The sequence below is a fragment of the Microtus oregoni genome, unplaced genomic scaffold (assembly GCF_018167655.1).
Source record: "Microtus oregoni isolate MIOR12 unplaced genomic scaffold, Mior012 000088F_ref0000325, whole genome shotgun sequence".
In the NCBI taxonomy this organism is placed as follows: domain Eukaryota; kingdom Metazoa; phylum Chordata; class Mammalia; order Rodentia; family Cricetidae; genus Microtus; species Microtus oregoni.
The window spans coordinates 2,645,351-2,669,114 of NW_024544555.1; the positions used below are offsets into that span (position 1 = coordinate 2,645,351).

The 23,764-nt window shown below is 35.9% G+C and overlaps 1 protein-coding gene across 5 annotated transcripts in view; it reads left to right on the forward strand.

Annotated features, from left to right (window-relative positions):
- Positions 1-23,764, forward strand: part of LOC121442247 (transcription elongation regulator 1) — a 49,383-nt gene that overhangs the window by 16,252 nt on the left and 9,367 nt on the right. For 2 of the 5 annotated variants that reach the window (XM_041643715.1, XM_041643719.1), the window contains exons 6-17: positions 2,413-2,475; positions 3,476-3,676; positions 4,161-4,273; positions 5,216-5,304; positions 9,833-9,993; positions 11,308-11,364; positions 11,498-11,564; positions 12,596-12,646; positions 13,936-14,071; positions 14,847-14,936; positions 20,389-20,507; positions 22,956-23,106. In XM_041643715.1, coding sequence (XP_041499649.1) covers positions 2,413-2,475; positions 3,476-3,676; positions 4,161-4,273; positions 5,216-5,304; positions 9,833-9,993; positions 11,308-11,364; positions 11,498-11,564; positions 12,596-12,646; positions 13,936-14,071; positions 14,847-14,936; positions 20,389-20,507; positions 22,956-23,106 — 1,298 coding nt within the window. The remainder of the gene's footprint in view (positions 1-2,412; positions 2,476-3,475; positions 3,677-4,160; positions 4,274-5,215; positions 5,305-9,832; positions 9,994-11,307; positions 11,365-11,497; positions 11,565-12,595; positions 12,647-13,935; positions 14,072-14,846; positions 14,937-20,388; positions 20,508-22,955; positions 23,107-23,764) is intronic. The other 3 variants (XM_041643716.1, XM_041643717.1, XM_041643718.1) reach the window with 3 other exon arrangements.

Below are 23,764 nucleotides of genomic sequence, written 5' to 3' on the forward strand. Positions count from 1 at the left end.
TAGTGAAAATGACCAAAACACTTAGTATCTCCTCCCTGTATTTCTTATTCTATACAATTAGATCCTCTCTTTTCCCTGTTTTAATGTCAACTTTGAATTAAGGTAAATTGGAAGGTTTTTTTTTGTTGTTGTTGTTGTTGTTGTTGTTGTTTTTTTAATGATTTTTCAAGACAGGTTTCTCTGCCCTGGCTATCCTGGAACTTGCTTTGTTGAATAGGCTGGCCTTGAACTCACAGAGATCCGCCTGCTTCTTGAGAGTAAAGGTGTGTGCCAGAACCTGGCTAAATTGGAAGGAGTTATTTTGTTGTTGTTGTTGTTGTTTTAAGACAGGGTTTCTCTGTGGCTTTGGAGCCTGTCCTGGAACTAGCTCTTGTAGACCAGGCTGGCCTCAAACTCACAGAGATCTGCCTGCCTCTGCCTCCCAAGTGCTGGGATTAAAGGTGTGCACCACCGTCGCCCAGGAGTTATTTGTATATTATTTATTTTGCAGCTTGAAATTTTTTAAAATAGCATCATCTGGTTGTAATAAGAATAATTAAGTAAGAGATAAACATGGTGAAGGAAAGTAGTGGAAGAATTAGATGAAATACAAGAATAAGAGGTAGGATTTGAGGGTGGTAACAGATTAGGGTTAGGGGGTGTCTGTTTTTAAAACTGAAATCTTACCTGCAATTTTAAGAAATTTACTGTCCCTGACGTCAGAATTATGCAAAATGCTAAGTGGAATTTTCTAATTTCCTAATAGAGCATATTTTGAGGACAGCATAATTTGTAGGAAAATTGGACAAAAGCTCCCCCTTTAAAAAAGGTTAGTATTTCAGATATGTGGTTATTTTGTGAGTATTCATAATATGCTTGTAATTGTCAGGGAAAGCCTTAGAGTTATCGGTTTAGCTTATAGTAAGGAGGAAAGACCAGAGTTGGCCGTGTTGATTTTTATCATTGGTAGTTATGTCTGAATATGAAGATTTGATTAATTTTAAGTTACATAGTGAAAAATTTTTTGGAGGCTAGTTTAGAAGAATAGAGATGGGAATAAAGTATGTATATTCTAAGGGAAGTGGTGGCTTAATAGGTTTGGTGATCTTGTAGATTACAGTATTCATATTAACTTAATATTTACAGCCTGTAGTTTCTTTAGTGAAGTGAATTTTTCTTTGCTTTATTTCAACATTAGGGAAATAAGCTTTCTTCACTCAGCATGCTTTGGTAATTCAAGGATTTTATTTTGATTTAAGTTTGTAGAAAGTTTAGTGTTAATATTCTTTATGTGAAATGGCAAAGAAATTAAAGACAGTTCAAAAATGTGTGTGTGCTTGTGCGTGTGTGTCCAGTTTAAATTGTTTGAAAACACAGTTTACTTTCTGAATTAGGAGAGACTTCTTTTCCCTACCTTCAATAGGATTTAATAAATAAAAATAAGCAATAAAGTTTATTTTTAGTAAAGGAATTTAATTTTTTAGATTTGTAGTACCAAACTAAGTTGAGGGTTTTTTCCAGGTACAAAAAAAACTTATTTCCCCTGTATTCTTCAGACTTTTAAACATTTTGAAATTCACATTCAATTTTGAACTTCCTCGGTTTTCCAGCTTTTCTTTTCATTCTTTTTCCATCATTGTAATGCCTTATGATGAGTCTTCCTTCTTCTCAAAACTGTATGTAATATCTGTTCTTAATACATGGGCTGCTGTAGCCAGCAGAGTGATAGAGGTGGCTGCTGTTCCCAGCAGACAGTGACTGAGAACATTACAGGGATGAAGTGTAGTCTTGGCCTGCCTCCACAGTGTTCCATGTTCGTGCCATCCCATGCTGTGGGCACCAGGCAGATATTTTGACACTAGTTGAATGCTGCTCTCTCCATCTATGCTTTTGCTTTCACCATTATTTGCAGTGGGATATTTAAATCCATTTTATGCCTTATTTTCTTATTTCCCTTGCCCCTCTGCCCTGTCTTCCTTTCTGTTTTTGCATAGTTGTGCTCTATTCTTCAGACCCAGCCTGTAGTTTGAAATGAGATCAGCATAGCAAAAGTACCTTGTCAGCACAGTGCTGTGTGCACTGCCTTTTACTGGCCTGTAAGCAACCACAGCTGGGTTTGGTGTCTGGTGGGAAAAGTTCCCACATGAGAATTTATTACATATGAGTGACAAAGGGGTTTTCTTTCGTTGAATTTAAAGTTTGAGACTCCTTCAGATGTGAGAGCTGGTAGGTAATCGGTGTTATAGCTTAGAAATAGAATCATTGGCTTTGGACCACTTCCCACAAAATGTCAACTACTATTTTATTCCATTCTTGGTCTTTCTCATTGGAAATAGATTCTAAATTGTAGTGGTAAAATAGTTCCCTGAATCCCAGTGGTAGCCGACATACAATGGCAGCTTTCCAACCAATGCTTGCTTATCCATTTTACAGGTGTAGCAATGATGCAAATAGTCAGCTGCCCGTATGTAAAGACAGTCGCTACCACCAAGACCGGTAATTTTAAAACATCTTAGTTTGTTTTGTCTGTAAGTTGGCATGGTAGTGAATGTTGTTGTTTATCCTTTTATTTATTTTTTGCCCTAGTGAGTGGAGCTTAAAAAATATTTTTCTTTTTAATGAGCAGTTTAAATTCAGTTATCATATTTGGCCAACACTTAATTTCCCAATTGCCTGTAGTTTTAGCTTCTTTGGTTCACAAAAGCAAATGAGGTCAGATCACTTTATATCTTAATTTATGTAATAAGTGTAAACAACTTCATTCTCATATTCATAACATTTAATTTTATTTTTGATGTATGTTTTTAAGTTAAATCTAAAATGTCATTTCCATGTGTAAAATGATGTGATTATGCTTGCATGCAAGTGACTATGTGCGTGTGATATTTGTATATAGCATATGTTTGCATTTTAAAGTGACCAAAGTAAACTGCCTAGAACATAGATCCTAGGATTTTGTTTTCCATTTGGATTCTTGTATCCATATTTTAACAGTATTTTAAATAATACCGGCTTATTTAGCATTATAAAAAACAAAAACTGTGGCTTGTCTTTTAAACTAGACTCTGTCTGACTTGTTAAGGGAAAGGGTGATGTGATAGTCTGTACGGCTTTATCAGTTGCAGTTGTTAAGTCATGTTTCTTTAAAACAAAGATCTTTATTCTGAGAAGTAGGGAATTACACTCAGTGAATTGTTATCTCTTTAGAATTTGGGAACTTAAAAAAGTCTGTTTAGTCTATCATGATATTTAGACACTGTCATAGAAGACACCTAAACTTTTGACTGTTCTTAAGGTTTAATTTTTGGATCCAGTTTCCGCATCCAGTTGAATTTAGACATTAGAGTCAAAAGACCAAGGAGATAGGGTGGCTAATATTTAGTTCACCTTTTATATACTATTCTTGTTCTAAGTATTTATTAATATTTATACTAGGAGGATTTAGCTTGTGGTTTTATTTAGTAGTTGGATCTAACTTTTTATTATTCTTTTTTAGGTGTATTACCAGGAATGGCCCCTCCTATAGTACCCATGATACATCCCCAGGTTGCTATTGCAGCTTCACCTGCTACATTAGCTGGAGCAACAGCAGTTTCTGAGTGGACTGAATATAAAACGGCAGATGGGAAGACGTACTATTACAATAATAGAACACTAGAATCAACATGGGAAAAGCCCCAAGAACTGAAGGAAAAAGGTATAGTTGTTTGTGGCTTAGGACGTAGTATGAACTGTAACAAGTAGCTATTTGGAATTCATATTTTGTAAACTACAAAATATTTTTTAAATGTTCATGCATATTACACATTTTTCAGTTATGAAGCATTGTATAATTAGATTGTCCTTATGGAGACTGATAACACTGATTAACAAAATTTAGGTCTTTGGCATTTAGTATGTAGCAGGTTTATAATGCTGCGTGTTATGAGTCCTTGCTTCTCCGCAGCATAGTTCAGTATTTTATGGGTAGTTGCTGCAGGCGATAGACATGACCTGAGAATATGTTTTCTTGAAGTCAGCAGGTTAAAGAGTTTTCTAATTATATTAAGAGATAGTACCAAGAAGTGCATTTTATGTGTATGGTTATCATTTAGAAATAGAGCATCTCAACTGCTTACTCTGCAAGTTCTTTTAAAAATTACAGAAAACTGTTGAATGACATTGTCTTAGTTATTTAACAGAAAAATTAGATGAGAAGATTAAAGAGCCAATTAAGGAGGCATCTGAAGAACCACTGCCAATGGAGACAGAGGAGGAAGATCCTAAGGAGGAACCTATAAAGGAGATAAAGGAGGTAAAGGGCCAAGGCATGCTAAACTGGGGGCCAACCTGTGTTGTTTGTAGTATCTACACAAAACTGAACATGTATTTGATGGATATTAAAACAGTTTCAAATTTGACTTTTGAAATTTTGGGGTTCTTTGAAGTTTCTAATATTTTTCCCTTTAAAAGGTTCATTAATATTTTAGGTATAATAATTTTTGTTTTAAAGTGTGGGTGTGTTTTCATTGTATATATGTGTGGATACCCTTGGAGGCCAGAAGAGAGTAGGTGTCAGATCCTTGGATCTGTAGTTACAGGCAGTGTAAATTGCTTGATCTGGGAACTGATCTCAGGGCCTTGGGAAGAGCAGTACATATTCCTAACAGCTGAGCTATCTCTCCAGCCCTTTCCTTTTTATACTTAACTGAGGTCCATTGAACGGTAAGGTTTTGACCTAAAGGTTGAAACTAATCTCCAGCCTCTTGACCTGCAGACTGGTTCATGTTAAAGTTAGAAGTACAATTTACTGTTTGAAGAATGCTGAGTGTATTTCATCTGTCCTCCCCACTGTCCACTTAGTGTGGAGTGGTCCCTTTGTAATCTTGAGTTCTGGTTTGTGGAGCTTCTTTCATTCTCTAAGATGACAATGATAGCCATGTTTCAGTACTACAAAAGTTAGAAGAAGTAAGAAACCATGTTAAAGGAAGAGGTCTCCTAGTTTTCTCTAGTTATTTCTGTTGTAAGCACATGGCTAGTCTGTGATATAGGGCTAGTTGCTGCTGCTCGTTTCTGCTGAAGTGAGATTCAGCTCTTAATGTAGAACAAGGATGTATAACTTTATAGAAATTCCTACCCAGAATCTTACAGTTCTTACAATAGGTCTTGGGTTAGTTTCCATTTGAGGTATTTGTGATGATACTTTATTTTTCATTTGTCGTGTACTATTTATTAAATAAAATACTATTTCTCTTAGGAGCCCAAAGAAGAAGAGATGACTGAAGAAGAAAAGGCTGCCCAGAAGGCAAAGCCAGTAGCTACTACTCCTATTCCTGGTACTCCATGGTATGTACTTAACTGAGGAATTTTATTTATTTTACTTGATTCTTAAATGACTTCTGTGGGAAGAAAATAGGGTTTAAAAGTATAGGTCATATTTTTTTAACTGTTCAATATTTTGATTCTTGTTTGTTATAGTTGGGGTATGCAGACCTAAAATTCAGTTGGCACAAATATTTTCCATAATGACCAAACAAATATCTTCTTCCCTTTATGGTCGTGTCCTTATAGTTGTGTATTTGAACCACTGTGAAATCTTGAGCCTGCTTTTTATTATTTAATGTTTTAAATTTATTTCTATGTACATATAATTATGCATATGTAGATTCCCACTATGTGATTATTACAGAAATCTGTAAAATTACAACTTATAATCCAATTATGGAATAATCTCCTTACTCTTCTTGGGCTTGTTTTTTGCTTCTTGGGTGTGGTTTTTCCCTTTCTTCCTCTGCCACATTAGTGTTTCTTCCTCTGTTCCTTCTCACTTATTTAACCCATATCCACTGCAGTACTGTGGCTACTTGTTTCTTCTTGAGGCTTTGTACTATTACATAGAGTCTTTCACAACTTATTTTTGTTGCTACTTTTGTCCCTGTCCCTCTCTGCTGCCCCCCCTCCATTTTTTTTCCCCTGTGGTGACCCAGCATCTGTGTTTAAAAACCATGTCTGTGAGATAATGTTAAATAGGTTCTTTTCTTTTTGAATTTCCCACAAAATAGCAAGCAGATCTTGAGGGCAATGACATCCCTAGACTAGATTCTATGTTATTAAGGGATGACAGTGGTATGTCCTTGTATTAGCTCCTTTTCTACTTTATTAATGGAAATATCTGTGGAGAGAGACCCTCATTAGCATTGCTATCTTAAGGGGACAGACTGTATTAGAAAGTATTTAGCAGTTCCAGAATAGTTGACTTAAATGTCCTTATGTTTCTTCTGGTGGAGGTATTATCTTTACTGATAGCTCATCTCTGGTTCTTAAATCACTCCTGATTTGATTCTTTCATATTTCTGTTTCTTTCTGTTGTGACAAGATGTTGAGGCTTGTCTTTCTGTATTTCTGGTTTTGGGTTTAGCTATTTTTCCAAGGAGACCTAGTTCATTTTTGTGAGCAGTGACATTTATAAGTCACGGTGTTAAATCTTGGGATAGTGCTGCTGTTGAATTCTGACTTTAAAAATACTGTGGTAGATTTAGGTTGAAGACTCATATTTAAAGGTACAATGTGACTTCATACCATTTCGTGCCACTGAGTTTTATAGCGCCATTTTTCTGAATGCATCATCTGTCTCACATCGTACTGAGTTCCTGTTTCTCAATGAGGGCAGCATAACTGTACTATTTGCCTTTCTCACACGGGCCACAATATCAGTACTGACACTGCCTTTAGTGTAATTAACTCTATCTCATGTACTTGCTAAGGCAGTTTACGCTTTTGTGATTTTGTATGTAGGGAATATCACTAAGGCTTGTAGTAAAAATGTGTTTTAAAGACCCTAGGTATGGTTTTCTACATATATTATTCACTGATTTAATAAACTTAATAAACTCATTTAAAAGTAATTATGCAAAATGTTTCTATATAAAATCAGAGTTATAAAAATAGTCTGTATTTAATACGCATGCTCCTGAGTTTGGTTTATCATGATAAAACTGGTAACCAACCTCATACATTTGGGGCTTCACGCTCACATGTGGACCTGTTCTTGGAATAGTTGAACATTCCTTTAGACTTTTGTAATTATTGCTTCTTTATTTTTTCTGTTGTGAAACAGTTGTAATTTATATGTCTAGACATTTGAATCTAGTCTCCCTCCAAACCCTTAACTGTTTTTCTTATGATTTTTATCTGTAGGGTTGTATCCCCCCTCCCCCCAATTGACCTTTTAAGACTTTTTTTTAAGGGGGTTAAAGCTTGAGGTTGAGGGTGGGGAGGGACTGAGCAGGGCAGATCTGAAAACAAGGTAGTAGGTGAGGGGTTTAAGCATTCTGGGTCTACGGCCTCCCCACCACCACCAGTCTGCTCAGACTCCCATTCACATCTTCCGTACCAGTAGTCTGCATCCCTTAAGTTAGAGGTTCTTAACACATGGGTTGCGACCTCTTTTGGTAGTCTAATGACCTTTTCACAGGAGTTGCCTAAGAACATCAGAAAACAGATATTTATATTACAATTCAAACCCAGAGGTTGGCCTGTCTTTGTGCTGGGATTAAAGGCATGTGCTACTACCACCCGGCTGGATATATTTTTATATTTCAATTTTGCTATGGTTTATACAAACAGCTTACAATGTCATTTAAAATCTACTCTGTCAGTTCTTGCTTTTATTTGGTATAATGAAACTATTAACAGTTAATGTAAATTTTGATAGCATTGAATTTGAGATATAATTATTTACTGGTTTTCTTTTCTAACCTTCTGTTCCTCTGTTCTCTCTTAATTTATATTTGATTTGTTTAGCATTCTGTTTAACTTAATGGCTTTTTGAGGGCATCTCTTTTGTCTTCAGTCGTTACTTCAGGAATTATAGCACCCATATGTAACTTCCCCATTCTGTTATGGATAAACCCTGCAGGGCAGGGCCCTTTAAACCTGTACACCCTGGCTTATGTCTTAGTTATCTTACATAGAACTGCTGTGTGCATTAAAATTCCATCAGGCAAATAGAATTTCAAAGAACTTAAGAAGATGATGATACTTTGTATTGACAATTCCTGCCTTCATTGCTTAAGACACAGGCTTTGTTGAGTTATCAGCATGGAGAACGTTCCTTTTCAATCTGGTCTTCTGGGTTGGAACCTCTTAGTCCCTTTTCTTTAAAATTCTTCCCCCTTTTGGTTCTGTAGGATGTGAAGTTCTCGTTGGTAATTTCTTTTCCCAGAACCTTAATGATGTTCCTTCATATTTTGGATTGTGGGGCTCTTGGTAAGGATTAAAGTTCGCTCAGAGAAGTTTTGTCATTTCTTTCTCCCATCCCTAGTTATCGTGATTTTTGTACTTTAACAGCTGGTCCTATCTAGGCCAGGTGTTTTGAAGTTATTTTGTTTGAGGTTTACCTGTATGAGCGAAGTCTGTCCTTTATATAAGCCTTTGGAAATATTATGTGTGTGTGTTTTGTCTTCATGTGTGTCTGTCTCCCCATGCATCATGTGTGTAGTACCCAGGGAGACCAGAGGAGGGCATTGGAGCCATTGAAAAAAGAGTTACCTGTGAACTGCCATGTAGTGCTGCTAATTGAACCAGGTGCCTCTGGAAGAGGAGTCAGTGCTTTTAATTGCTGAGCCATCTCTCCAACCCCAGTTTCAGTTAATCAATTTCCTGTTTATCTTTAAAATTGTTTCTATTTCTTCTCTGAAAACAGCTGGTTTTTTTTTCATTAATTTCAGATACAGTTTTCTTTATCCCATGAAATTTAGTTGTTACTGTGGAATCTGATTATTTCACCATAGGATCCTTTTCTCATTTCAATGTCCAGGTCACTTTGAGCTTGACAGTTGTTAATTTTTGATTGTCTAGAGAGATCTGGTTTCCTTTGGACTTTTGGCTGTCTGCTCTTATACAAACTATCATCAGACTAGAACTTGTAAAGGGGCATAAATGGCTACTTACTTCCTTATAGTTGCCTCTGTAAATTTTGACTCACTGTACTTCTATATATTTATTATGAAACTTATAAATCCTTTCTTATGCTTGATTTTTGTTATGACTTGAATTTTCTAATTGTAAAAATAGGATTAATGGACTGTAGTGGTTTGTGGGGTTCTAGTGTAGTTCTTTATATTTTATATCACCTATAATTAGATCATGTTTGCATTTGATATGTAATTTTGCTTTATTAAGAAATACTAAGAATTTATTGGGTACTGTGACTTGCTTTTTAAGCTGTAGAGTTTTTATGGTGTTAGTTTTTTTATTATTTAGAGAATATTAGTTTTTGTAATCAAACCCATGTAGATAAGACCTTATATATTTAATACAGTGTGTTACCCCTGAACAAATGGAAAGAAAAATTAAGTTCAACATTTTGAGACCAATATGGTTGTTAATTTCTGTACAATGGCGACTCAATGCAGTAAACTGGGATACTTTTTCCAAAATTGACAAAACTCAAATTATATATGTGTATATATTTATACTTATATAAATAAATCAATAATAGCAGTGTGTTATGCATCAATAGCAGCAACAGCTTTTTCAGGTTCTGCAGTCATTAGAACAAAATTATAGAGATATCTAGCACACTAGCTTTTTTGTTGCCTTTGAACTTTAAATAGTTTAAAATTTAGTGCTGTCAAATTGGGTGAATTCAGTTTGTAAACATTTTAAACTCTAACCACACATTGGTTTGCATTTTTGTAGCTACTTGGCCCTCTTTTGTTCTGAAAGCCATATGAAAACCATTATTAATTAGGATCTTTCCTTTTCTTACTACTTACTGACCTTTCGTCTTCTGAGAGTTAACATTAAAAGACATAGCCGTCAGAGTGCATTTTTGTAATAGAGAAAAATGGTATTTTATCTTAATCTTCAGGTGTGTTGTTTGGACTGGCGATGAGCGGGTCTTCTTTTACAACCCCACCACTCGTCTTTCTATGTGGGACCGACCTGATGATTTGATTGGAAGGGCAGATGTTGACAAAATTATTCAAGAGCCCCCTCATAAGAAAGGATTGGAAGACATGAAGAAGCTAAGTAAGTTTTAAATTAGGAACTCATGCTCTGGATTTAACCCCTTTTTATTTTTTGATGGAAGTATAAATGCCATTTAAAATATTTAATGTTTAAAAATAGACTTATTCTGGTTTGATACAATAAAAATGTGAGAAATGTGAAGAATTTGGATAAGGTTTTGTTTGGTAGAACAGTCTTAACTTTGTGTGAAGGTTTTCAGTTAGTTTGAGATTTTGGAATTGTTGCTCTTGGCTTAGTGCTCATTAATGCCACTTGAAACACTCCTTAGATAGCCTTTTGTCTCCTTTTGTTACTAGTGATATATTTTGCAATAATCAGACTATGCAGAATATTTTTATTTTGCTAAAATTTTGTAGACTACACAATGTAAACTTTTATGAAAATATAAGTAGCTAATCCTGCGGTGGCATGTACCTTTAACCTACCATGTGGGAGGCAGAGGCAGGTAGATCTCAGATCCAGCACAGTCTGGTCTGCAGAGTTTGTTCCAGACCAGCTACATACATAGTTACCTCCCACCCCCCTGAATCATTCGAACTAAATAATAACTTCCTTGTTGAATAAAGAAATCCTATCTCTTAAGAGATTTTTAAATCTACTTCCTGTACTGATTGTATTTCAGAACATTGGGTCAAAGATTTGTGTATAACTTTTTGTTATATATTTATTACACTTACGTTTATTCAGAGTATTTTATTCAGTTTTTATGGAACTCATATTCATAAATAATGTAGAAACATGGTAAGCAAATAATTTAAAACTTCTAATGTAATAAATCTTGATGTGGTCTTTAAAGTGGTCGAGAACTTTACATGGAATATACATGTATATATATACATTTATAATTTCTGTCATTTTGTGCTTTAAAGTACTTTGCAGATCAGTGTAACTGCCTATCTGGTACTCTGTTACCATCTCTTTTTTCACCTTCAGCAATATTTACTTTATAGGCATGATGATGTTATTTATAATCATAGTAGTGAATGGTGCCAAAAAATACACAATTTGCTTTTGGGTTTTTTTGGGAACATTTTCTTTATATTTGAGTCACATTTGTTGCATAATGTGCATCTATGAAAGTTCTATGAATTATGAATCAGGAGTATTATTTATTTGTAAAGTTAAAACTGGGAAAACTTGTACCTTTTAAAGTTAAGGGGTAGGTAGGAAACCTCAAAGTAAATTAAACTGTAGAATTGTCTTACTTGGCTTAGTGATTGTTAGGTAGATATTTTACCCTGACTGCATTTTTTTAAAAAGCTTGTGAATATGTGTATATAACTGTTGTAACAGTGTTTGAAATGTCTTTGCTAGGACACCCGGCTCCAACAATGCTGTCCATCCAAAAGTGGCAGTTCTCGATGAGTGCAAGTGAGTGCAGTAACTGTGCAGCGTTTTCATGCATGAACACCCGTGTTCCGGTAGTCGTTAGCAGAGGAATCCAGGCTGAGATTCAGTAGTTATCTGCTAATGTTTATGCAGTCTTCTAAATTTTATCTTACAGTTAAAGAAGAACAAGAATTAATGGAAGAAATGAATGAAGATGAGCCTATTAAAGCAAAAAAACGGAAGTAAGTAACACATAGTTTATGCATATCCAGGTAGACTTAGAGTATAGAGTTGATAAAATTATCAGTTTGTGATTGGAAGGTAAATGTGTAGTACTTGTGACTAGGAAACAGTAGTCATAATTGCCTTCTTGGACCTGATATTAATCTTGTTTTGTAATGTAGAGATGATTTCCTTTCTGTTAGAGTTCAGAATACTTGGTTATACAAATAGATATTATGAGGCTAGCTGACATTTTAGAATTCATTGATTAAATTTCTACAGTCTTAAGTAGGTCTAGATGTTATTAAAAAATAAAATTTCTCTTATCAACCTACACAAATGCCATTCAAAGAGTGATATTAAAAATGGACATCTTTTTTTATATGTGCTTAGAGTATGATCTGCCTATTCCTAGAGTCTGGTCATTATTTCCTAGTGGGGAGTGGACTCAGTTAGAAATACTGTGAGAGACAATGGAAGAGGGTTGTAGCATTGGTGTGAATAGTCCTCTAGAACTGGGCAAAATGTGATGTTACTTTTATGGGTGGGAGTAAAGTTGGAGTATAAAGTGTATGTAAATGGGATTATTATTTTACAGCAAATAAGAAAGTTTGAGATCATTACTAGGGACTGGTTGATAATAGTTCTGATTGAAAAAGAACAGATTGACTGCAGCCCGGTTGTGGCAAGATGAGTAGAACAACTCCTGGAAGAGTGGTTCCTTTAAATACCTGTTTGTTTATGGGCAGCAGTGTTACATTAAGGTCTTATTAAAGAGAATTACCGTAATCTGCAACTGAGACAGCTCTTATTTTCACGATTGACCTTTTCATTGTTTAATCAAATGTAATTTTACTAGTTGTGGTTATTTTATGTTCTTTTTAGAAAATTGTAGAATTAGACATTTGTTTTCTTAATTATTGTAAATGATTGTATTCATTCTGTTTATTTGCCATATTTTTAGATATTTCTGTGATGTTAAACTTTTAGATTGTTTTTAATTGTTTGTTCTTATAGACATCTCTGTAAGGTTTTTAACTGCTTTTATCAGGAGAATGTCAAAGAAGTCCTTTATGTGGATTGCCCGAGCTTCTCTATTTAGGTACAAAGCTAAAAGCCTGTTTTTCCTGGCTTAGTTTTCTTTTTACTTATCTTATTGAGCTAGATAGTGATAGTTTGTATTGTGACATTTAGTATAATTCTGTAAAGGTTGATTCTATTATATTTGTTTGCTGTCTTTGAACTCCTTTAGCTATTTAAATAGTTCTTCAGTAAAGTAAGAAGGTATATTGCTTGGCAAATTGCTTTTCCTGTTTATTTTGTGCATGTCTTAGGTCTCAGACTGTCTTGCTAAGTTCCTGTAGGTCATAGGTGGTGTTTTCTGTTTCTTTTTGAGGCATTCCTTTATTCCCCAATTGCTAATTACCTGTCACTATTAATTAGTCTTTGTAGCTCATAGGCTACCTATACTATACTTTTGAATTTGCAGTAACTCGTGTAGGGAATATAAATGAATAATATTAGTTTTATATTCTTAGCAGATCATATTTAAGAAGGAAGATCTGTTCAAATACATTTGAATACATTGGTTTTAGTTTTTGGATTAGATATACAAATATAGTTCTTTTTCATAGTGCACATGTTTTGAGAGGTCACCTGATTTCATGTTTACAGTCTCCTTGTATACATACAAGTAATAGGCCCAACCTTAGCCCTGAAGTGCATTTTTTGGATAAACAAGAAGTAAGCTAAGCCTTTGAACCATTTTATTTCCTACTGATCCCTCCCACCTAACTACTCCTGTGCCCTTGTTGTTCTCTGTGACCTGCCCTTCAACTTAAACTTCTGCTTGACACCCAGAAAGTGAGTAATAAAAATGTCGAGTAGGTAAGGTGTTATCTCAGACATCATACACTTGGCCAAGTTAGAAGACACTTTAATTTTATTCCTAAAATAAATATTTGAAATTATTAAGACTTTTTATCATCTTAATAGATTTTTAAATATTTTAAGAATTTATAATAAAATATTTTGGGAAATGCTAATTTTTTCTATGTATCAAGAGCTAAAAATATATTCTATTTAATTCTATCGTAATTTTGCAAGCAATGCCTGAAAAGCTTTTTCATTTTAGTTCACCTTCTATATTAACTGGAGTAAGAGAGAAAATACATTAACTTTTTTTTTGACCAGTATAGCCATTGTAACGTTAGAAATGCATTATAATTTTATTATTAGAATGAAAGCTATGCCATATATTTTATTTGAGATCGTCAGGATGATTTGTTTAGTCAAAAATATGCTGCTTAGTAGTGCCTTGAAAATTCCCCTGATTTTAAGAACTTAGTAAGATTTGTATTAATACCACCTTACGATTTATTTTTTTTATAGGAGAGATGATAATAAAGACATTGATTCAGAGAAAGAAGCTGCCATGGAAGCTGAAATTAAAGCTGCCCGAGAAAGGGCCATTGTCCCTCTGGAGGCTCGAATGAAGCAGTTCAAGGACATGCTGCTAGAGAGAGGGGTCAGAAAACAATCTTTGGGGGAGATATTTCTGTTTTATATAAGTAATATAAATATGTCTTGCTAAAAGGTCAAATCTAAGGTTAGTGCTCATAAAATTGGGGTGGGAAGGATAAGGGAAGCTATTAAATTAGTGTACACTTTTGAAGTGGCCTTTTCCTTGGCTTATATCATGTTAAACTAAGTGGCATTTTGCTGTCCTTAAGTAAAAATAGCATTTAACATTTGTGGGGTCATATAATTTCGGTAACATGAATGAGTATTAACGTTGCAGAATTGCGGACTGCTTCAGATAGGTAAGGTATATATGATTCTTCCACTATCTTCAGAGTGGCTTTTGGCGAAAAAAACGATACTTTTATGATATTGAAAGCTAAATGAGAAAGAAACTTTGGTTGTATTCGCAAATGTGTTTGACTAAGTAAGCCATTCTATTTTAAATCACAATATTGCTTTTAAGATTGCAGTTAAGGGTGTGAAATCAAAATGCAAATCTTCAAGGCCTTTTCTGATGTACTAAGGTTAAAATGTCACACAGTAGTGGTTATTTTAATGAGCAATGAAGTGTGTGTTATTTCTTTATAACAAAGAAATGGTCAGAGCCAATTAATGTGGAAATTTGCTGTTGCTAGCCTCCCACTGCTTATCATTTATTAGTGATGGAAACTTCACTATGGTTTTAATGTCTCCTTTATAAACAGATGCCCTGTAGATTTCAAGCAAAATTATGACCTTTCTGCTTAATTATGAGGCAATGCTTTCTTTTTATTTTAAAGGTGTCTGCTTTTTCAACGTGGGAGAAGGAGTTGCACAAGATAGTATTTGACCCTCGGTACTTGCTTCTCAATCCTAAAGAAAGAAAACAGGTAAAAGGAAATAAAATAGTGAGAACTTACTTAAATGAAATTTGATGTTTTAAGTGTTTAAACAAGCTCCCAGCCTGGCTGAGCTCGCAGTCATTCTGCACTGCTCTCATGTGCTGGAATCACAGCACACACCCTTTAACCTCCATCTGGTTTTGTTTTTTTTTTTTTTAACAGTACTTCACAACATACTTTTGCATCTTAGTGCTTAGGTCAGTGTGGAAGCTTTCCCAGTTCAGAAACAAGGTTATTTTTGCCACTTTCATATGTGCCTTATACTTAATGAAATTATGTCTGCATTTATCAATTTGTGCAAATTATGTAAATTTAGAGTAGAAAATAACAAAATAGAGTTTAAGAAAGAAACACCCATCTGTAATTCCCAGCAGACATGACCACTGTTCACTGCCTTCCTAACCAGTGTGCCAGTTTGTCTGTGTTTGTGAATACTGGGAAGTGTGGTACTTGGAATGTTTGTGTGCATGAATACTACATGTCTAAACCACAAAGATGGACTCTTATCTTGTAGCCTCATATTTTTTAAATAGCCCCCTTTCTTCTTCTATTTCTCTCATAGTCAAGTTTTTCTACATAGTAGCCGAGAGTCATTTAAGATTTAAGAGAAATTCGATTAAGTTGCTATTCTTAAAATTGTCTAATGTATTCTATTTCATTTAAGGTAAAACAGACTCTTGACATGGAATGTTTTACATGTGGTCATTGCTATATTCCTCTAAAGTTCTTCTCTGTGCATATTATAGCCACAACAACGGATAAGGCAACACACTTCTTTGCATAATCAGTTTGTATCAATATTCTCTTTACCTTTTGTGGTTTTGTTACGGTTTTTGAATAGCACTGATAGCTCTAATTATCTGAAATTAGTAGATTGGAGTTGGCAGGGTGACTCACCTGACCTGAGTTTGATCTGCAAACTCACATGATGGAAGAAGAGAACCAGTCCTTGCAGATTGTTCTCTGCTCTCCATAGACGTGCTGTGGCATACATGCCCACATACATACTCCACAGATAGATACACATGTATACATACAAATAGATAAGTGGAAATAAAATAAAATCACATTGTTTATCATATGTTTCCCTCTCCTGCAGGATGTAAACTCTGTAAGGGCAGCAGTTTAGTTCTTCTTCTATATGGTGTCTGGATCAGTGACTATTATAAAAAAAAAAAAAACCTAGAAAACTTAACAGCACATTTTTTACATTACTAGGGGTTAAAATTTCTGTCTGAGTGAAACCCAAGTACTATTTAGAACTTAAGTTATATATATCTTAAGTACTTGGTTTTATTATTTGCATGTGAATAAAAAATAAAGGATAAAGTAAATAGGTGCTTACTAAACATTTGCACATCATAATTTCCTATCCAAGTTTGTGTTTTGACTTCACAAAAATTTCAGTTTAATGTCTTAATCTAAAATTGCATCCTTCAGTTCTAACCATCCGTTTTAGCTTATGGTTTGTCTTTAATCTTGTTTTGGATGAAAGGTATCCTAAAGGGTTAGAAATTTTTATTATATGTTGTGACAAATTATAAAACGGTGTTTTCACAGAAGTCTGTGGAGGAGTTTAGGCTCTGGTGTAGATAATTACTAACATTTGGATGAGTTATTGCTTTAATGTATGTAATTCAGAGTTTCAGAAAATTGACTGTTAGGATCAAGTTGCCAGCATGATTCTTTAGGATTGTGCATCTAGGCGATATTGATATGATAATTAGATAGTCTCGTGTTTTTGTAAACATACGTATTTATGCAGGTGTGATGTGCATGTGTGAGTGCGTGCATGTGCAAACGGAGATTAGGAGTCAAGGTTGGGTGTCTTCCTTCCTCACTGTCCACCTTAGTTTTGTTAGTCTCTCGTTGAACCTGGAGCTTACTGATTTGGCTAGACTGGCTGGCCAGTAACCTTTATGGATCCTTTTGTCTTCATCCGCTCCCTCCCACCAGAGCCTGAGGACCAGATGTACACCATTGTTTCTGATTTTCCTGTGGGTGCTGGGAATCTGAATTAGTACCCATGCTTAAACTTTACTGGTGTTGCCATCCTTCAGCCCCATAAACTATTTTATGAAGAAAAAGAACACTTAGAAAAGCAAAAATGATGAGTGAATATTTACAAGAGGAACATGTATGCGTGTAAGTTACCAAGATAAAGAAATGTTACCAGCATCCCCAGAACTGCCTAGGTGGTATAGTCCTTTTCTAATGTAGTTTTGCTTATATTTATAAAAGGAACTTAGCTAGGAATTACTTTTAAAACCTGTCCACTCTCATTGTAACTGTTGCATTCATGAATTGAAATTAAAAGAAAATGATGGTTTAAAATAGGGCACATTCATCCAAGTATATTGGAAAGCGTGATAGGAATAAGGAGCTATTTGAGAGCATAGGAGAACCCTTGTTTTCTATGATGTGCATCTCAGTAATTCATAGCATTCATTGGTCTGGACTATCTTAAAGGAGGGGATATATAATTCTTTCAAGTATCGAAAAAGTTGGTAGAGGCTGTTGTGGTAATATTGACACTCAGAAAGCAGAGATGCAGAGGCTTTCATTTATGTTCCTGCTTCAAGGAAAGAAGTTACTTTTAATATATTATGTAATACTTGGGTGATTAGGAAGATAGGAGAAAAGAGGCTTTCCTGTGACTTAAGGAGTGTTGTCTCTCTCTGGCAGGGTAAGGTAATCTAGAGTTTCAGTACATATAGTTTTGTTGATGGTACTGTGTGTAGACTGGCCTGGCGAGAGGCATTTTAGGAAACATTTTCTGTTTATCTCATGTGTATTTATGGACCTTCTGATGCTGGAGTGAGACCTTTTCCCCCACAGCTCTCTGAATTCACCTTCTCTTTGGCTGTCATCTTCAGAGATGAACTCTGATCATTTGGAAGGCCTCTTTCATCCGTTTGTAGGGTTGGCTCCATCATGAGGTTTTTGTCTGGTTTTCATTGGGGTAGTACTGTAGATGAGGTGTTCTATGAGCTGAGTAATGCTCTGCTACTGAGTTCCTCCTTGGTGCGTACATTTAAGATGGATATTCCCATGTAGTCTGGGCTGCTTTCAAAATTGTGCTCCATCTACCTTCGTTGTGCCCAATCAGAGGTGGTTTTTGTTGTACTTATTTTTGCTGCTTTCATCCCTTTTTAGCTTACAATGAAGTGGGGGGTGGGTGTTGATAACTTACTGAGTTTTACATATTTGAGGAAGCCTTGTTTGTCTTTTTTGGCACTGTAGGGCTGGCTAAGTATTGTTTCTTAAGGATTTTGCTTTGCTTTTTAATGTTCAGAGATATTTTTGAAGCTGTAGTGTTACCTATTATTTTCTTGATTCCCTTAGACCCAGTAAATATGTATATTCTCTCTCAACCCTTTGTGATCTGATGGTGTTCCAGTGAGATTTGTCCAAGTAGATTACATTATGCAATATGGAAATTGCTGTTTTTCAGTTTTGGGAAATTCTCTTTCATTCATTACTTTTGTTGTCACTATTATTGTTACTTTTTGAGTTTCATACACGCATGCAATGTATTATAATATCAACCCCAGCTCTTCCCAGACCCTCCGTTGCCATGACTGCTTCCCAGCTCACATCCTCTTGGTATAGGCCACTGACTGGATCACAGGTAACCTAGTGGGACATTCTACTCAACAGTCCTTAATTGCTGAAGTCTTCATTTTTATGTAAGTCCTGTAGCCCTTCCTCTTTTGTGCTGGACTTTGCCCTGGGCTGGTCTTAACCAGGTCGTTTTCAGGCAGTCATAGCCTCTGGCTCCTCCTCAACATCTACTTTAGCAGTAGTTCCAATTCCTCTTCCACAGTGCTCCCTGCACTATGGGAGTAGTGTGATACAGGTGTCTCATTTAGGATTGAGAACTCTAGAGCTACTCATTCTTTATTAATAGCCATCGACTGCGAAAAGGAAGTTCTATGATGAGGGCTGAAAGCTTGAGTAAATTTTGGATATAGAGATAAGTGTTTAGAAGAAAGTTTGACACTATACACCTTTATAAAAATAATAATACTAGGTTCTCTGTATGGTGCATGAACTTCCCAGTCACAGTTTCTCCAAATTTGTTTTGTTTTGTTTTGAAGCAGCAGATTTACTTTTCTGAGTTCATCCCCAGCCTCTCTCTTGCACCTTTTTTCCCCCCTTCCCTTTTTTTCTGTGGTATTGGATATTGAACCCCTGGTCTTCCATGTGTCGGGCATGTGCTCTGCCGCTGAACTAAATCCATAGCCCTCATCCTTAAATCCTGTTCTTTTCTCTTGATTCTTTTTAAATGTGCTTTCCCTCACTATTGTTAGCCAACTTGTTCAGTTCAAATTTTACTTTTTCCACATCAATTTCTAAGGTTTTTTTAGGTTTCTTTTATAGTTAGTTTCATAACTTGTTTAAATTGTGTGTGTTGTCTCTCCCCCCCCCCCACCTTTCCTTTGGAACTTTGATTTTGACAGAGTCCTAAACCAGATTCCTTTGAACTCTTGCCTCATGGTGAAGAGTGAAGCACCAAAACAGCTTGCCATCTGGGTGGGCTCCCATGGTGACACTTCTGCAAAGATGCTCTGGTTATGGCTAATATTGTCAGTTTGACAGAATCTGGACTTACCCAGGAAGACAAGTCTTTGGGCATGCCTCTGAGGGATTACTTAGATTAGTAATTGAGGGGAGTAGCCCCAACCCCCATAGTTCAGAGAGAACTGTGCCTCAGTTCTGAGATGCAGTTTTTATTCTGGCATGCTGCTTTCAGAAATCATGTTGCCTCAAGATAGGAGACACTCGTTTATTTGACCTTTTAGAACAGGGAGCAAACTTCTTAAGGGCCAGATACTAAGTGGGGAGATAGTATAGAATAGACTTAAGTATTGAAGTAGAATTAAATTATGGACTCCGTGCTTCTGACTTTGCTAGAATGAGTTCAAGAGGACTATGGTTTAGCTTGGATGTCTCTGTTTGAAATACTTATATATTGTACCAATGGGAGAAAATTGTGAAACTTTTCTTTGTTTCTCTTTTTCTATTTTGTCCCAGACTGCTAAATGGAGAGCCATATACTTGTGCACTATTTTGGTGAAACTTTGAAGTGAGATTTGCTGGAGATAATGTACTGTTAATTATCTATACTTAGTATACAGGCCCTAGTACAGTTTGGATGGAGTCTTTGTTTTATAATTTTCTATTAAGACTGCATTATAGCCGGGCGGTTGTGGCGCACGCCTTTAATCCCAGCACTTGGGAGGCAGAGGCAGGCGGATCTCTGTGAGTTCGAGACCAGCCTAGTCAACAAGAGCTAGTTCCAGGACAGGCTCCAAAACCACAGAGAAATCCTGTCTCGAAAAACCAAAAAAAGAGAAAAAGAAAAAAAAAAGACTGCATTATAAAATTGGTATTTCTCTCTCTTTTTTTTGTGTGTGTGTGGGGGGTTGTGTGGTAGGTGTTTGATCAGTATGTCAAGACCAGAGCAGAGGAAGAACGCAGAGAAAAGAAAAACAAAATAATGCAAGCCAAGGAAGATTTCAAAAAAATGATGGAAGAAGCAAAGTTTAATCCAAGGTATGTGTTTTACCAGTCACATCTGAGTATGTATTTCCCCCATAATCAAGTGTGTATGTGGCAGAGTGAGTGAGGTAATCAAGTTCTACCTACCTATTTTGTAGATAAGGACCGTAAACAAGCAAATTAGGTGGTGGTGACAAGAGAGGAGTTTGCTGTTGCTCAAAATAGTGTAGGTAGGAGTGGCTTAGTTGGGCTGTAGTGGTGTTAGCTTTCTGTTTTTTAACACAGAAGGCAGTGTATTTTAGTTTTGTATTAACATGATTTTTAAAGGGATAAATAAGCCTTATTTTTCCTTCCCACATGAAAGTGTTTTATTATAGGAGTAAATCTCATTGTATAAGCTTTATAAAGAATGCTTTGTGTTCATGGGAAAATTACCCTTTTCCTGTTTTTGAAGTTTGAGTATAGTTTTTTTGGATTAAAAAAAATCCCAGGCCAGGCAAGCTGTAAATCTCAGCAGCTGCCTGGAGGAGGAGAATGAGAAGATCCGAGCCATGTGAGCAGGCTCAGAGATCAGATAGTGGTTAGACAGGTGGTGCATGATGGGGAGACGCTGTAGAGGAAAAGTAAGAAAGCCCGAAGTTCTGGTCAAAGCCCACTTTGGTTCTGGCCAGCATCTAAAAGAAAGAAATAGCACAGAGGACAAGTTGACCTTTCTGTTAGGACTGAGAAAGGTAGGCAGCCCCAACTGAACCTCCTGACTGTTTGGCTTGTAGGAACTGCCCCTTTACCTCATTATGTCCTTAGCCTAGAGCCATTATCTTTGTAGTTGACATTCTGGGGTTGGCGAAGATTTTTAGAATTAAAAATTGGTATTTTTAATTAAATTTGGGAAATTCTGGCTAGTGATTTTATGTCCTCATGTACTCTTGGCTCTTTTGGGGGTCTGCCTGTTCATGTATTAGTAAGTTCCTGGCTCCCCACCGTCAGTCATTTCTGTGGCTCATCCTTTGTTACTGATCTCACTTTCACATAAATGACCTTCTTAGTGTGTCCATTATAATGTTAAACATACTCAGTTAATCTTTCTTAATGGTTTTAACTTTTGTAAACATTTTTTCTAGTTTGGGTGTTCATGCATTTAATCTCAACACTCTGGAGGCAGAAGCTGGTGGATCTTTGTAGGGTTGAAGCCAACTTGTGTGTTGAAACTTCTTATTAATTAAGATAATTTTCAGTTGTTTGAATTGATTTTTATTTTTCTAGTGTAATTATAATAGCTTGAAAACATTGATTGGTTCTTAGAACAGTATCTGGATGTCTGTCTAGGGTTTGTTTTCCCTGAAGCTATGTACATAATTCTTTGTATGTATCGTATTTTTTAATATTTAGCATTATGGATTTTACAAACTCTGTACTCTTATATCTTCCATTTGCTAAGCAGACAGTGTAATTACTGGCTTGACTTTTATGTTTTACTAGGGTGGACTTCTGCAAATGGAACTATCTCCCTTATGGGCTTGCTTGATACTATTCTTTCAGCATATTTGAAAGTCTATTATCTCTGTAGTTTTTTATTTTTAATTATGTGTGTGTATGTCTATATGAGGGTGTGAGTGCAGTGACGTGCAGAGACCATAAAGGGTGTTGGATACCCTGGAAGTGGACTTATAGGTGGTTGTAAGCCATCTGAGGTAGGTGTTGGAAACCAAACTCAGCTCTGGCTGTTCTAAAACTTGCTATGTAGATAAGGCTGGCCTCGAACTCAGAGATCCATCTGCTTCTGCCTTCCTAGTGGTAGGATTAAAGGTGTGTGCCACCATGCCCTGACGCTTTTTCATTCTTAGCTGTGATTACAGCAGAGAAAATGGTTGTGCCATGCTTTTCAACAGGTAGGTTGTGTCTGAGGCCCCATTGGGAATTACCCCTCAATGAGTCTTCTGGGGAAATCTTGTCTCTAGGACTTCTTCCTCTGCTCTTTTAGTGCACAAATTCTTGTGGCCACTGTGTTACATGCACCTAGCTCTGCACCTTGGGCAGTTACTTGAAGATATATAACAGTATGGTATACCTCATGAAGTCTCTCCTTTCAGGTACCGTTACTCCTACCTGATATCATCTGCTGTAGATCAGTTGCCCTATGTACTTTGTTCAGTTTAGGAAGAGTCGGTCAGATAAGCTATCCCATTGTGTTTGAAGCAAGCCTTGGCTATAAAACTTTTGGGTAGTAGATGAGTTATTAAGCCTCTAGATACATTCTTCATCTTGGTGTGCCTTTATTAAAAGGTAATTTATTACATTCCCTGATCTTGGCTGGTGGCATACAACCACCAACCACATTTTCAGTTAGGGCCTCTTTCTTTCCTTACTGTGTGTCACTGTTGAGATTTGGGACCTACACGTCTGTGGCACATAATTCTTGCTAGGAAAATGGTGTGTTCCTTTTATGCTTGTTTTACAAACAAGTAGTCAACTAAAGCTAGCATACTGACCATTTTCTTACAGAGCTACTTTTAGTGAATTTGCTGCCAAACATGCTAAAGATTCAAGATTCAAAGCAATTGAAAAGATGAAAGATAGAGAAGCGCTGTTTAATGAATTTGTGGCGGCTGCAAGGAAGAAAGAAAAGGAAGATTCGAAGAGCAGAGGTGAGAAGGTAAGATGGTTGATTCTTAGTGGCCTGTTGGTGGAATGAGGACTAATTATTATACTATTTCCTAACCTTGTTTGTAGGCACAAGCAATTGGATCAGTGTTTTGCACAATTGTTGGTATAATATATATTATACATATATATTTTCATAATCCTTATTTTAGAAACCTCAGTAAACTATTTTGAATTGCTATTAAATAAGGTATCTGGTAAACCTGGAACTAGGTTTTAGAACTACATGCTCCTTGGTAACTAAAGTGTGTTAAGATTTCAGAAGTCTTTATAAATACTAACATTTGAATTTCAAAGGGCTTCTTAATCTTTTTATTACATAAAATATCATTTTAGTAAGTTTCTAATCTTTCAGTAAATGTATCTTACATATAAATTATTGCTTTTCAGAATTAAAGGTCAGCTATTAAAGATTAATGCGTCTGAAATGTCATTTGATAGCAATGTCAGGAATAGAGAGCTCACCATGTGGAGGCAGAACAGTGGGGAGATGGCACTGTGAGCCATCAAAACAGCTACTCTCCTGAGTGTTCCAGTATGCTTTGTAATGGGGGAAATAGCCCCTCTGGAGCCTCATCATTCCTGATACTCAAAATTGCTTTCTATTGTGGGAAGCTAAAATGTTATAAATTCTATTAAGAAACGTTGTT